This window comes from Crocodylus siamensis, chromosome 9 (assembly GCF_052110815.1).
Source record: "Crocodylus siamensis isolate JL-2025a chromosome 9, ASM5211081v1, whole genome shotgun sequence".
Lineage (NCBI taxonomy): Eukaryota > Metazoa > Chordata > Crocodylia > Crocodylidae > Crocodylus > Crocodylus siamensis.
The window spans coordinates 38,121,535-38,137,697 of NC_143403.1; the positions used below are offsets into that span (position 1 = coordinate 38,121,535).

The 16,163-nt window shown below is 50.1% G+C and overlaps 1 protein-coding gene across 4 annotated transcripts in view; it reads left to right on the forward strand.

The window, feature by feature from the left end:
- NDRG4 (NDRG family member 4) overlaps positions 1-16,163 on the forward strand; it is a 90,406-nt gene that overhangs the window by 45,949 nt on the left and 28,294 nt on the right. Inside the window, exon 1 of one of the 4 annotated variants that reach the window (XM_090062157.1) lies at positions 9,559-9,747. The exons of the other annotated variants lie outside the window; for them this stretch is intronic. Within the exon in view, the coding sequence (XP_089918283.1) occupies positions 9,727-9,747 (21 nt within the window). The 5' untranslated portion in view covers positions 9,559-9,726. Of the gene's footprint in view, positions 1-9,558; positions 9,748-16,163 lie in introns of those variants that run through there. 4 annotated transcript variants of the gene reach the window in all.

A 16,163-nucleotide genomic window follows, 5' to 3' on the forward strand; every position in this document is an offset into this window, starting at 1 on the left:
ATCACATTGTTCTAACAAAATGCACTGAATGAGAGCTGTGTCCTCCCAGGCTTTCAGGGAAGGCAGCTTCCCTGGGCCCCAAGAATACAAGGAACAAGCCGTTCCTTTCAGCTGTCCTTCCCTGCAGGAGTCTCCCCTCCCCCAGGTCTGAGGGTGAGTCATTCTTGCACCAGCCGCCATTGTGCTGAAGTAAGTCGGTGCTCCAGCATGCGGTTCCTCCACCCCACGTGTGCCTCTTCAGCTGGCAGCAGTGGGGGAAGGGTGTTGTGAATGAACACAGAGCTGTGTTCTGCTTCCTTCTAACTGCCTCGGGGAACTCAACAAATGCAAAGCAGAGGCTCCCTCATGGACTGGGGTGATGGAGAAATGGATACTGGTGGCCCAGGCTTAAAGGCACTGGGCCCAGGGCTGTAGCAGTCACTCTCCTGTCCCATCTCATCATCTGTCTAGCACAATGGCTGCCGTATCCCTTGATGAACAGCTGTCCCTCCATCCCCATGCTTGGCAGTTGGAGGAGGGATAGTGTCACATGCCCTTTAGATCATTTCAGGCAGATTGCTAAGAGGCCCATAGCCAAGCACATCTCCCGGTCCCTGCAGGCATGGATAGATCTGGGGTCAGCAGTTATTAAGACCAAGACACTACCCCACTAAAAAGTTCATGAAAAAGTTTCAGTTGTTGCAGCCTAAACAAAGAGATTGGTGGAGACCCCTTGCAGTGAGGCATTCTAAGAAATTTAATGAGCCTGTTACTCAACCTCCAGGTGAGGCTGAGAGATTACATTTGTCTGTAACTCGATAGCTATAGTCCTTATAGCTCACAGTCATGAAATACTTCTTTGTCTGACACTAACTAGGAAGGATGCTAAACAGTGGGTGCATCTGCATGTGTGCATTTATTGTGCAGTTGCCAAAATTACTGCACAGTATGGGCTCACATCTATATGTGCACACCTGTACTGTGCAGTAAATATGGCAACTTACACCAATTCGAGCGTAAATTCGATACCTGCATCATGCAGGTATTCAATTTACACCCGATTAGTTACTGTGCAGTAACACTGTGTGTGGACTGACTTGGGACTAACTTTAGTGTGCTTTAATGTGCTTTAATGCCTGCATGTGTAGATGCCAGCCTACTCCCAGTTACTGTGCAGTAAATTTAAACCAGCATAAATGAACATGTAGACACACCCAGTAGCTCCTAAAACTAAGTGCTGTCGCAGCTGCAGGATGGATTAATGTGTGCTTAAGAGTTTAAAAAGGATTAGCCAAGGGGTTCTCTGAGCTTGATATTTAGCAAGTCTTGGAACACTGCAAAAGTCTGTGAGGATTGGAGGTAAAAAGCTGTTTATGGGCTAATGACATAAAAAGGGTGACTCTGCTAACCACAGGCTGCTTATCTTGACTTTAATCCCTCATAAAATCATGGAAAAGATGATAGAGGATGCAGCAAGGGAAGAACTAAAGGTTGGCAGCATGTTTGATATCAGTTGACATGGATCTATGGGAGATAGGTCTGATCAGACATGCTTGGTAACATTTTTTGATGAAATCACAGGTTTGCTAAAACGGAGAATTTTGATAAAATATCTTCAGACTTATGTGAGATGTTTGACTCTGTAGTATATGCTTTTCCAATTGGTACAATATAGAATCTGTGTAGTAGATTGAAAACTGGCTCGCTGACGGAAGCAAGTTTAATTGCAAACAGGGAATTCTCTTCCTATGGAGCCTCCTTCAGTTGCATCCCACAAAGACTCATTCCTTGTCCACTGCTATGGAATATCTTTATCAATGAGCTGAAAGAAACAAAAAGTCCGAACTGACAAAGGTTGCTGATGATACAGAAATTGGTGGAATGGAAATAATGCTGAGGATAGAAACTATCCTACTCAGTGGTCTGGATCACACAATAAACTCAGCCCACTTGAACAAGATGCCTTTTTTAAAACTGTTAAGACAAGGTCATGTATCAGGACAAAGACTGTATTTCATCCTTACAAGGTGAATGAGGTACTGTACTTTGAAGAGGAGTGACTGCGAAAAGCAGTCAGGCTAAATGAGCCATTGAACGTCAGTTCACAGCACAATGCAGCTATTCCCAGAGGAAATCCAGTCCATGCCTCTAAGCAGGAGACTATCCAGGAGAAGGAGGGAGGGGCCCTTAGCATTGTCTGGTGCACTAGGCATAATGTATCCAGGTCTCTTTTCTGCACCTTAAGCAGGTCACTGACGAATTGGGAAAGAGCTCAAAAAAGAGCAATAAGAATGATTCGTGGTCTGGGAAACCTTTCTACCCATGAGCAAGTAAAGCAACTCAGTGTGTTTTGCTTAACTGTGGGAAAGCTATGAGGTGATTCAATCATGGTCTGAAAGTACCTCTGTGGGGAAAAGGTCTCTAATTCAGCCAAGAAGGTCATCATCACACATTCCAAGGGCTGGAGGCTGAAACCAGGAACAAGTTGGGATTAGAAATAAGGTGCATAGTTTTAAGTGTGTAGGTAATTAGCCATTGGAACAACTTCCTGAGGGCAGTGATGGATTCTCCACCTCACGGTGTCTTTCATGACTGGATATCGTTTTGGCTCAAAACAAAGGTGTAAGTGGGCACTTGGTTATTCAGGCCAGGCTGTTGGCTATGGATCTGGTGATGACCAGGGTTCCAGGTTTTCTGTTTCCCATGGAAAAATGGAAAGAAAACATGGATTTTCCCTTTTAACTGAGAAAAATGTGGATTTCTCATTTTAACAGAAAAACGCATGGGTTTTCCACTTTTGCAAAGAGCTCTCTGCAGGCTGGAACTCCGAGCCTGCAAGAGGCTGGGGGGTGTGGGAGGGGGTTGGTCAGGCAGGGGGCGCCATGTGTACGTGCATGCTCGCACATGTACATGGCCATCAGGCAGCCTGGAGAGCAGCTCCCACAGGTAAGTCTGGCGAGGGAGTGGGGACTGAGGCCTCCATAGGGAGGGAGGGAGTTGGGCAGGGCTGGGGCTGCTGCCTAACTGGGGTGGTGCAAGGGGCTTGGGGCCTGGGTCCAGCATGCGTGGCTGCAGGACCCCAGTGGGGAGCAGGACAGGGCTCTTCCAGAGAGTGGAGGGGGGCTGGCTCCCCACCGCTGCACACATTCCCAGGGCGGGAAGCAGGAGGGACATGTGCCCCCCAGATCAGTGTGCAGGGTGGGAGTGGATGCAGGCTGCCCACTGCGGGCTTGAGCTCCCTGCCCTGCTGTCCTCTCCCTTGGGGGCTCCATGGCCCAGTGGGCAGGGCAGAGTGGGGCTGGGCAGGGAAGCTCAGTGCTGCCACTGGGAGCTCCATGCCACCCTAGCGAAGTGTCCTCTACCCGCTTGGCAGCAAGAAGGGTTGGGGCGTGGTGGGTGGAGTTGTGCCCCTTGCTACCGCTGGGCAGGGGGGGATATTTTTATCAGAGAAAACCAGGATCCTTGGTGATGATGCTCCGTGCCGTCATTCTGTTACCATCCACCAGAGGGCAGTGGTGGCCATATTGTTAGCTAGGTCCTTGCTAAATGCTTAATTCAAATTCTACACTGAAAAGGGGAATCTGTGTATTATTAAGGCAACAAACAGTGAAATGGTAGATAGGGGGAGCCTGCCTGTCTTGGAGCATGGCTCCCTGTTATCTCCTTGGGTTGCACTTAGAGGCCAGGACTCAGACCTTAGAACTTGATTGGCGGTGTGAATCCCAACACTAACACAGCAGGCAAGGTACTTTCTGTAACCAGGCAGCATCTTGAATAACACAGCTTCCCATTATTGCTGGTTGTGCCTCCAGTAGCTCAGGTGGTCAGTTCACAGGAGTGCTGGAGTGCTGCAGTCATCAGTCATGGGAATTTGACCAAGGGGTCAGAGGCCTGTACGCTGGAGACACTTACAGAGTACTTCACAGACATTAGCAAAACCACATGATGCACAAGTGTCATCTCTGATCTATGGGGAGGGGGAAACAGGCAAAGGGGTGTACTGAGCACCACAGGAGAGTCCCAGTTGAAGGAGACCCTGTGAGTCAATTCACTAGGACTGTGTTATAGCCAAATCCAGTCTTGCCCACTCCTTCACCTGTGGAAAAGTCCTTGGGACTTAATAAATGGGGCTGTGTAGTAAAGATGCAGGGAGCTACAGTAACTACTTTGAATGCCCTGTGGAACTGTCATCCTAGGCCAGGTAGCTCTCTTAGTCTTTACAGTGTGGTCGCAAGGTCTCGGACTGGGACTTTAATCTCTACAGCACTTGACATAGTGGGCTTCTGGTCTGACCAGAGCTCACAGACATGGCTGAGAGGAGATAGGCCTGCTTGCTGTACATATGGCAGGGAGACCAAGTCCAGGGAGAGAGAAGAGTTAGGCGAGTCAAAGGACACTTTTGATATAGAACAAGTTCCTGGGTAGTTTGGAGCCAGTTATAAATGTGGCCTGGAAGTTGAGAGAAGGTTTCTCACCTGTGGAGGAGTGAGGGAGGTTCTGGAACAGGCCCCTGGCAGGAGCGGACACTCAGCCTGATGGGCTGGAAAATGCAGCTTGAGCCTGCCGGCCTACCCTCGTGGCAGTTTACCCTCATTCCACCATTTCACACCTTTTTTGATTCCTTCCACTTCTGCTATGACTTTTCTTTCCTTTCTTTTCCCCTTCCCTCCACCTTTCCCCTCCTCTGCATCTTTCCCAGATTCTCCCCTTCTCCATTTCTCCTCCATTTTTTGGGATGACATTTCTAGCCTCCTCTGCTCCCTCCTTTCATTTGGAACAGGCCCAGCCCCTCTCCAGCCTGGAACAATCCCACCTTTGCTTTCCTAGGAAATTGCTCCCAGGCCAGGCCAAGGTATTGTTAGATGGCTGCTGAACGAAGCAGAGGCAGCTGTCTAAATCTAAATGCAAGGGAATGCAAGTCTAAATGCAAGGGAATGCTCTCAGTGCCTTGTTGCTAGGGATCAGGGAACTAAGTACTGAGGCAACACAGCGAGGGCTCTAGGTCTGCTGGTGCATGGGTGTGGTGTTGGTGAGCACACAGTCTCCTGGTTGTGAGCTCTATTTGAAAGAGTATTAATCTCTCTGCACTGGATCAGGTCCATCAGGAGTCTGAGGTGACCCCATGCCCAAGCATGAGTATGGATCTGGGGTCCCTGAAACCAAGATATGCCCCTTCTCAGCAAGGACTTGACTGCTTGTTGCTTGGAGAGTTAGGAGGGGGAGGGTAATTTTCTTTAGCTGTGTTTACTGAGATCCCTCTCAGCCATCAATGGAGAACAGAATAACAGGGCTAGAAACAGGCCCCAGCCCTTTCTGGGAGCTCCTGCTAGCTGAAGCACCAGAACTGGGCTCAGCCTGAGCACCAAGGGTCTGAGTGAGCAGTATGATATTTAGAAATGGGCAGTGCTGGAGCCAATGCAACCCAGTGGATAGACCACTGGGAGGAGACTTGAAGACCTGAGTTCTAATCTCAGTTTTGCCACTGGCTTGCTGAGTGATAACAGGCAGTTGCCTTCATCTTCCCATGCCTCGGTTTCCCCCAGCTTTATGATGGGAATAAAGTTATTGACTTCCTTTTGTAAAGCACTTTGAGATCAATGGCTGATAAGAGCTAGGTCTAGCTATTGTTAATAAATCAGGAAGCTGGAACTCCCATGGGGCTTGGCCAGTCCCAGCCCAGAAAAATTACATGTGATATCCTCATGACCAGTGGGGGGGTTTTCCTTGAAGCTCCTTGTGTTCAACCATATTGTTCCTTTTCTGCCCCAATCCCCACCCCACCCCTAATTACTCACACTGAGCTCCACCACAAAGGGTTATTGTCCATAACTGCACTTTCATACCCCTTCCACTCATAAAACCACAATATAAAGCCACAAATAAGTGTTATTGCATGGCTTAGGGAAGTTTTCAGTCTTCTTTTTCTCTGCCTCTGGTAATAGAACACATGTACTGGCAGTCCTATTGCTTGGTGACATTGGTGATGTATCAATATCCCCACTTTCTAGTGACCCATTTGACTCTAGCTGGATGCTGGAAGCTGCTGTGATGCTGTCATTTGAGGAGGGAGTGTATAATCAAGGGCAGGACTTTAAAAATCCTGTGGTACATTCCACAAGAATTATAATTGGAGCAGGTTCCAGGGCAGCACTGCAGGGAGGGCAGGGTTATATTTTGCCTCCCGCAGCTCCCCGTTTAGCTTCAAATGTGACTTTTATCTTTTTACTTTCTGTCCTAAACATATCCCACTTTACCTGCTGTGCATGTAGCATTGCTGCTTGCTATGTCAGGCTGGTTTCACCCCAGAGATGGCTGCATTTAAATGGCTGACTGTCAGGCTTCTGTGTAAGCACAGGTGGTGAGATGCTTCAGAGCATGGCAGGTGCCCTCCAGCTGTGAGGGACATTCACCCACAATAGTCTAGGTGTTGGAAACTTGCTTTCAGCATTTAGTCACCTGCCAAATCTGCTTGTGAGCTTAGAGTCTCCTCCACTGGGAATACATCCCCTTATGCACTGGGAGCTGGGTCTCTGGCAGAGAATTGGGATCAGAGTGCCATGAAGGAGCCAAACTGAGTCTCAGCCACTTTGCTGAATTCTTTATCAGTGCTGACAATTCCAGGTGCAGCTGTGGCAGGAGAACCACCTGGGAGGAAGCTGGTGTCAGGCTGGGGGCTTAGCTCCTAGTGGCCCTTTCCCAAGGCATCTGGGTGATTCCAGGCAGGGGCTGCAGCCAATGGAGAACAATCAGTGCAGGGCCAGAGGGCAGGATATTTTCTGCATCTCAGATTGTGTTTGAGTTGTGGGCAGGGCCCCGGGATGGCTTCTTGCTCTGCCAGGAGTGGTTTGCTTGTTTTCAGCATGGTGTGTCAGCAGGAATGGGCAGGTGGCCTGAGGTGCCACTCACAACAGGGCAGGCAACTGCTTTCATCCAGTATTGGTGCCCAGCTTCTCAGGTAGGTTGGACAGGAAATGGGGTTGAACTCTGGTTTCTACATAAGGTGCCCTCCAGCTGACTCATTTGGCTTGCAGCATCCACCTCTTCTCTTACTGATGCACTCTGGGCACTTTGTGCTGAGTCCCATTGTGCCAACCTCCCTCCCAGCCAGTTGGAGGCTCTTCAGGATCTGGGGTGCCAGCACAGTGGGCCGGCAAGAAAATGGTAGTTTTGATTATGGTGTCTTGGCCCCCAGACCTTGAGAGCTGGCTGTGTGGTAGAAGTGTATTGGGATCTCTGGCTAGAGTAGCAGGCAGGGCACGAGTGTGTTGGCAGGTCTGGGTGAGCCTGGGACTGGAGTGGCAGGACACCCTGCTAGGTACGTTGGCAGAGCTGCCTGCCTGCCTGCCTCTGATCCTGCCTGGTCTTTCCTTGGAAACCAGTCAGGGCTTCTGGAAGTATGCTTGCACAATGATCCCTGGTGCTACTCAGAGCTAGCTGAGGAATGGAGTGTCCCCTCCTCTCCAGGTGGTGCAGCAGGGCTCTTGCTAACACCAGGAGGCAGCAACACGCCAGAGGCAGCAACAAGTGATCTCCCCACCTGCCTGACTGCAGGACTGGTGGAGCAGGCAGCTTGCCCAGGGTGCAGCAGCCCATGTACTGACACTGCAGCTTGGTCAAGTGAAGGAGAGCATGCAAAAGCCTTTCAGGGAGGCCAGGGTTAGTCAGACAGTCCCTGATCTCTCCTTGTGGGTAGTAGTATCCTTCCCTGTGCTCCTTCTTTTCCAGCGCATGTCTGTGCAAGTTCACACTTGGTATGTAGTCCAGATAAAAGCAGCCCTTTGTCTTCCAGCATCCCAAAATGCAGGGTGGTGCTGTCTCCATCAGCTGTCTTCTCCCCCTCTGCCCTTCCTATTCCTCTCATCCTGTCTCACCCAGAGGTGCAGGAAGAAGGATGTGCAGGGGGAGGACGGGTGTCTCGGAAGCAGGCAGAAATGAACAGATCTGCCAGCTTGCAGTTTTTTCCTTGCTGGTTTCCATGGCACTGACCCTGTTAAGGTCAATCACTTGCCATAGCCCCATGGAGGGAGACAGGGAGGGTCCAGCACAGAGAACCAGCTCCCTAGTGGACCTGGGTTCATTCCTTCAAAGGCAGCAACTGCAGGAAGTTGACAGGTCTGGGGCCCACCTCCCAGCCACAGCCCCCTTCACAGTGCCACTGTCTCAGTTTGGCTTCGTGTTCTTCCCACAGCACCTGGCTTGACTGGTGGTGGGTATGCCAGGCTGGTTTGGAGCATGGGGTGCTGTAGCAAAGCTGATAGGGGGAGTTTTGGCTACAAGTCCATGTTCTGCATGTGGCTCTGCTGGAGTGCAGCCTCTTCCAGATGCAGGGAGTGTGGGACTGAGGTATGGGCCCTGACCCCCCAGCCACAGCAAGCACCTTAAGGGGCTGAGTGGTCAGGTGGCATTGAGGGGGTGGACCCTTGCAGAGACTGTACTGGGAGGGGCAGAATTTCTTCCTTCCAGAGAGGAAGGGGAGCAGCAGAGCCAGTGAGCCCTGTGAGGTATGCTCAGCAACCCCAGGTCTCATGGCTCCGTTGCCCAGCACTCCCAGATCTCATGGCCCCTTCTCAAGGTCAGTCCTTCCACTGGTCCCTTCTGTGAGGGAGTCTCTAACACTGTGAAGCTTTTCCTGTTTCCTGCTCTTTGTCCTGCAGAGTTTCTCAGTCCACTGGGCTTTGACATCTCTCTTCCTATCTGATGGTGCAGTCCCCTTGCCTTGAGGGCAGGGCACTGCTCTGTGTCAGTGCACACCAAAGGGGGTGGGGGGAAACACTTTGAGTGCACTTTGTGGTCTATGTGTTTGCATGTGTATCCCTGCCTCTGGAGGTTTGTGTGGGTTGGCACACACCTGCACATGTGTATGTGTGTGTTTTGTACAAGTACATTTTTCACACCTCTGGACATGCAGGCAGGACTCTGCCCCATGTATCTTTTTGCCTTGAGGTATGTGTGCGCTTCAGTGTGTACATATGTAAGTGTACATTCTTTTACATGAATGTGTGCCTTTTTAGGCATGTCTCTGTCTATCCCAGCATGTGTACCTGTGCTAATACTGGTATATAGCCCTTAGTGTGTCTGCATGCTTATGTATAATCCTCTGTGTGTGTGTGGGTGTGTTCATGTACATGTTGGGCATTGAGCCCTAATCTTCCCATGGCACATGGTAATTTTGGAGGTGGTGTCTGTCCTAAAGGTTGTGAGGTTCTCAGTGATGGTTAGGGGGTGTGTTTGGATCTGGGTGTTTAGGGAGTGTGTGTGAAATGAACTGTTCTTTGACCTTTCTGTACCAAGGTCTGTATAATCTGGGCAAGTGGTCCCTGCTCTCCAGCCTGGTGTTCCCATGTCCATTCGGAGCCTGTCTCTGGCTGTAGAGAAAGGAAGATGGAAGGGTGGTGATTACCACCGGGGCCTTTTTTTTTTTTAAACAGGGATGTTTGGAGCCAATTGGAGCATGAATAATTTCCCCAGGAGCCAATCATGGAGCTCCTGGGCTCCATTTCAGCAGTCAACTGCAATAAAAAAAGAAAAAAATCTCCCAGCCAGAGCTGATGCAGGGGGCTGAGGGGAGGGGTTAATTCAGAGGATGGAGCTGCTTTATAAATCAGAGGCGAGAGGCTGACCCATTGCAGAGCTGTGCTTCTCAGGCAGCCGCTCACATCTTCACGCAGGGAGGCAGGACTTGGGCCACGCACATACAGGTGCCACCTTCTCCTCCTGGAGGGATCCACACCAGGCAAGCTCCTCACGATGCCAGAGTGCTGGGATGGGGTAGGTACTGCTTCCCCTTCTCCCCACCTGGCTCTCCAGGGCAATGGTGCCTCTGAGGCTCTTTGGACCCCTTTGACCCTCTTTGGCACAAGGAAACCTTGCTGCTCTCCATCCCATTTATTCTCCCCCATCCTTGGCTTCCCCACCTCACAAGCAGAAAGCAGGGCTGCAGTGCCTGGCATTTTCCTTGAACACCCATCACTGCTGGGTGCAGGGGACACATGGAGATTCCCACAACCCTGATGGAAGGACAGTGAATACTGCAGCTGCACTGGGGAGGCAGGTCTGGTTTTTCCCTTGTCTTGGGGGAGAGAGATCAGAGGAGGCCTGTTCCTCTTGAGACCCAGGGATATTTGCATGTGGGGGTCCCTGCTGTGTCACCTGTCCCCTGCAGTGCTGTGTACTCCAGCAGGAGGGAACACTGGGGATGGAGGAGGTGATGGAAATACATCCATGCCTTGGTGATTCCCTGTTCCTGTGTCTCAGCAACTGTCAATGCACTCACATCTGCACTCTGCAGTTACTGCAGTAGCAAGTACCAACAGGGATTGCCAAGGGTGGGGGGAGTGGGTAGTGGGGTTGGGTGCTGCAGCGGGTTAATGGGTAACATTGTGTGTGTCCTGAAGTTGGGACAGGAGTGGAGATGTGCAGGGCTGGGCTCTCCACGTGCTCTGCTATTGCCGCAGTGGGAGAGATCAGCCTCGTGACACCACCAGCCATGCCTGGCTTCTCAGGATGAGTCCCACCAACTATGCCATTTGCCCCTCACACTCAGTGCCCTACTGCTGCTCCCACCCAGGCTTGGTCTTCCCTCATTGTTGCTATCACCTGCAGCACTTGCTTCCAACTAGCCTGTGATAACCTAAGTGCCCCCCAGGTTCCCTGGCCCCTCCAGCTGGGGAGGCCAGGGCTGAAGGATTTCCTGGGCTTAGCTACCCATGGAGTAGAGGTGCCAGTAGCTTTGGGTGCCGAGCAGGGAGTGGGGGGTCAGGATGCTGTTTCCTGTTGGCCCTGGGCTGTTCAGATCCATGCCACTGTATGAATGTGTGTTGCTAGGAGACTGTCTGTTGTTGTGGGGAGCTGTATAAGGGGGAACAACTGTGCTGAATGTCCTCTGCAATGGTGTGCATAAGCCAGGGCAGTAGGGTCTGTGTGGACAAGCAGTGGGCAGGGGGAAAGGGGGTTTTTGACACTAGTGCCAAAACACCTGGGATCGACTCCTTGCTCTTCCCCTTCCCTGCTCTGTGACCTTGGGCAAGTCCCGTCTCTTCCCTATGCCTCAGTTTCCCCCTTGCTCAGCAGAGGTCACTCAGGTCTGTGGGGGAGGGGAGGGATGTAATGTCGGTACCCTAGGATGACACTTCCCTGAGGGAGGCTTTGTCCTAGGAGGGTGTGGGGGATAGACCTGGAGTGTTGGGGGGAAGGAGGGGGAGTGTGGTGGGGTGCTAGTCTGGGTTGGAGGCTCAGTGCTCACAGCCAGCACCACTGAGACCTTGATCAGCTGTGTCACGTGCCTCAGCCTCTCCTGGACGACAGGCAGATCTTGGCAAGCTGGATGCTGTTAACAGGAGTCATGGCCCATTGTGATGTGCACAGCTTTAAGACATGAGGCTTTATATTTAAAAATGAAGGTCAGGCCAAGCTGAGCATGGCCCTGGGAATGCAGGCAGGGAGATGACATCATGGAGAACCAATCAGAGAGGAAGCCATGTCCCGCATTCAGAACTGCCTGTAAGGGGGATGTCCAGAAAACATGTGTTTACATCCTTGCTGTAGCTGGAGCAGCTAGACAGGGATGTCTGGGTAGGGTTGAAGCAAAGGTTTGGGAGTCAGGAATACGGGGGTCCTAATTTCACCACTGAATCATGGTGTAACTTTGAACAGATCACTGAGCATCTCTGTCTCACTTTCCCTAATAGTAAAATAGAAAGGATTTTACCATATTTTCTAGCATATAAATTGTACCTCCCTTCCCCCACCCCCCCAATGAGCTGGGGCAAATTGGGGTGTATATTACATGCAAGAAAAAGGGCTTCCCACAGGTCTGGAAATTTGTGATGGAGTGAAGTAGTGATAGCTTTAATTGCTGCAGCTCTGGAAGTCATGACAATTAATGCTACCACCACACCTTCCCGCCCCCCCCTTCCACTTTCTCTACCACCAAATTTATGGACTAGTGGGGAGCCCCTCTCCCCAAATCCATCCCAGATCAGGCCACTGCATGGGGTTGGTCCTTGGCTGGAGTGCCAGGTCTCATCCTGCATGCTGGCTCCAGAGCTGTGTGCCACACCAAGGCTCACCAAGTCCAGGACTGTGCATTAGTTCTGGGGCCGGACTCTGAATCAGACCCAGCACACGGCTCTAGAGCCCAAACGGGGACCCAGACTTGCTGTGTGGCCCCAATGCTGGTGTGCAGGATCAGACCCCACCATGCAGCTCCAATGCCATCATACTGAAAGCACTCAGGGTTGGGATAGTGCATTGTAGCCCCCAGCCCCAGACCCCAAACCTTAGTTACTTGCGTGTACTTTAAGGTAAGGGTTTTTTTCCCCTTCTTGGGGTTCAGAAATAGGGTGTGTAATATATATGAAGGTGTGCTATATGCAAGAATACAGTATTTCCTCACCTAATAGGGGCTGGTAAGCATTGCCTATCAGGGCTTTAAGTGCTTCATGACCCTTTCTGAAAGGCCCTGCCCTGGTGCCCAGGGGCACTGTGGAACAATTTGGAGTGATGCAGGCTCCCCACCCAGGGCTAAACCCCCGGCAGAAGTTGAGCAGAGAGCACATTTAGCAAGTCAGGCCTAATTTTGCTGCAGGCAAGGGAAGACAATCACCCAGTGTGCCTAAGCAGTCAGGGGGCTGGCATTAACACCTGTCTGCCTGCCAGCCTGGTTTACACACAGAGATCAATGGGCTTGCATATGGGAATCTCCAATGTAGGGCACAGTGTGTGAGAGGTGGGGGGAGACATGCAGTGCTCTGAACAAGGTTTTGAAGCACACTCCTCTTCCATTATCCTAATATGCAAATCCGAGCACTCTGGCTGCTGCATACCAGAGCACCAGGATTTGTGTACTGGATAAATACTCACATTCAAATGCAGCTAGTAACAGAGGGCAGGGATTTGTGTGTTGTATTGCTGCTAACTTTATACCATTTTATAGCAATCAAGACCTCAGAGTGCTGGGTGCTAAAATACACTCCTGCTACTTCTTTTCACCCTTCATATGTCTTAGCTTTGGGTCAGAAGCAAGATGCCATGATAGATGTTACACTTTACAACTGGATAACGTGTTACAACCCCATAACATGTTACAACCCCATAACATGATACACGTGCATGCAGTTATATCTCATTTAGGGGCCCAATCAGCTTGTGGTAACTAAAGCTCGATGGACACAGTTTAACTGAACCAGATGTAGTTGAACCAGGTTCTACAACTAGTTTTGTAATGTCTATCATGCAAATGTAGTTTAGTATCTGTCATCATTAAGAGCTATGTAGTTTTGTCCGCCAGGTGTAGTTCCAGAGCCTGTAATTTCTTATCTCCATGGCTTCTTGTTGTGAGTGGGTATACTGGGGTGGGATGGGGGACTGTGTAGGGTGGGACTGTGCACAAGGGGAGAATGTGGTAGGGGGAGCCCACAGTCCCCCACAAACCCCACTCACTCCCAGACCGTCCTCCCACAAACCCCACACGCATCACACAAATCCCCACCACACAAGCACCTGCATATATTTCTATAGAAGGTTCAAATAGTGTTATATTTAGTTTACTTTCTTAAAAAAATAATTACATTAGCATAATTTTACATTTTTCTGCTCATAATTCCCTGGGGTGTAATAATGGCTCAGACAAGGATGTAAGAGGGCACTGAAACCAGGCACACTTGGTACACAGCTCAGACCTGGAGGTGAGATGGAACTAGTATTCACCAATGCTGAAGTACCCACTTGACATGCACAATAGTGGTGTGGGCAATGCGTTGTTTTAGGACAGTAGTCTCCAACCTTTTTATGGTCAAGATCATTTTTTCCAAGTAAAGGGCACCCCAGGTTCTACCCCACCCACCCTGCCTCGCTCTGCCCTGCCCCCTGCTCCACCCCCTGACCCACACGCCCCTAGACAGCTGGGGCCCGATCCCACTTCTATGCCATGGCTGTGCTGAGCTGTGCCTGCCTGGTGGCCAGACGAGCATGGATTTAGGCCTTGGCCTGGCCGAGCCTGGAAGTCTCCGCAGTCTAAGTGCATGTGGTGGGGGCTCCTGCCACTGGATGCAGCCCAGCAGTGGCCCTGGTGACCCATTTCCCCCCTGTCCCTATGCTTGGGACAAGGCATCTGCTTTTGCAGGCTGCACCTGGAGCACAGGCCCCTGGGACCTGCACCAGGGTGCGTCCAGTGGCAGGAACCCCCCACATGCCCCTGGATGACTGGATCTTCCCAGACCCAGCTGAACAAGGGCTGCTCCCATGTGAGTCCCCGCTGCTGGGCTGAGCTGCGCCCACATATGCCCTACTAGCTGCGGGGCTTGAGGTGCAGTGGCAGCAGCCCCCCCACCGCCCCGGCTCCTGGAGATGTTCCTTGGCTCCAGCCTTCCCACCACTCAGCCAGGCTGGGGCCCTACATACCTTTACCTGCTCCTGGCTGTGCCACACAATCAGTAGTCACTTACCACGGTGGGTCTGGATCTGGTCCCTGCCCCTTCCCTCCCCCACAGATTGACCTGCTGGGCAGGGGTGGGTTAGGGGAGGGGTGTGTGCGCATGTGCATGCACCCAGCTGTCCCCCAGCCCAGGATCCACCAAAAGAGGCTCTGGGATCTAGCTGTCAATCAGGATCGATGGGTTGGTGACCACTGTTCTAGGAGGTTTCTCTCTCATCCTCCAAGCAATCATGCTTGGGGTGGGGGGCATGTGGAACTGCTTGTTCTCTGCCAGGAGTCATGGCGAGTTCTGAAAACTCAGATCCTCCAAGTAAAGATGGTTCTGTTGCTACCAACACTGTGTTGTTACTGCTGTGGGGGCTGGGGGCATATGTCTCTTAACTGCCATTCATTAAGGAATATAGGCTGAGGTGGTTTTCCCTGAAGGGGTCAGGCAACTTGCCACTTTCTGTAAACATTGCCAGGATTACAGCTGAGCTAAGGGAATAACTGACACTAGCTACCTCTAGGTGATGTATATGTAATATATTTATCATGTATGATCATGCTTGTAGTTTCTATAGTAACCATTCAAGAAAAGAGGATTCTTAGAGAAATGGAGATAAATAAAAATCAGTGGGCTTTTTTTTTTGTAACGGAAAGTAAAGAAAGAATAAGGTTTAAATCAGGAATGAATGATCCAACTTCTCCTTTTCCTGCACCCAAAGCTACAAAGATAATAACTCTCTAGCTCTCTAGCACAGTTTCCTAGTATTTTTAAATTCTCCACGTCTCCCATTTCTTGGATTTGATGGCATGCTTGCTCTACCACTTCTGCAGCTCAGATGGTGGAAACTGTCCTCCAGATTCAGGTGGAAACATGTCACTTATTGCTGTACAAGTTTCTGCTTTCACATTGCTCTTTGGCTTCCCCATGCTGCGTACCACTTGCTGTGCTTCTCATGTTCATGCACACTACTTCACTTGCATACTCGTATACTGCTAGCTGCTAGAAACAAGAAGGCTGTGAAATAGAAATGCTGTTCTTTTCAGGCACATCCCTTCCCCCTGCTCCTTTACCCTGCCTTTAAGTTTTATCCACTCACCCATGCTAAGGGAACTTGCGCTGGAAGGTAGGTGAAGATAAGCCATGCTATGAAGTGTGCGCTGACATATTAACAGAAGAGCTGTGCCAGTCCTGTAGCACAAGGTTTGCTAAACCAATCCCAGAAGGCTGACTTAGCATTCAACAAAATCAGACCTTTCTGAGATTCCCCCCTTGGTCCACAACAATAAAAACTTACAAGCAAATGGATAGAAACTGGAAGGCTAGCAATTAGTAAGCAATTAGTAAGCAATCAACTTAGTAATTGCTACCACTGTGAAGTCAAGTAGCTGATTGAGCACAAATAATGGTGCGCTGGCCATCTTCCCCTGTGCCCCTTCCCTCTTCCCCCCACCCCAAGAAGAAACCAGGCTCAGAATAGTAAGCAAATAAATTTTATTCTTTACAGAGAGGAAGCTTTAATTTATTTTATATACATATATACATTAAAGCTAAGATATTAAATCTAACTATATAAATCTTAAATATTTAAGCTCTCAATATTCATTTATTTATTTAAGGTTAAATATTTAAGCTTTTGGAATATTTAAACTAAAGCTAATTAATTAAAGGTAAATTAAAATTAAATAGATATATTTTCTGTCTAGAACAGTGCCACCCAGAGCATGAGAATTCAAAGTACATGAATCTACTTTTAAAAAAAAC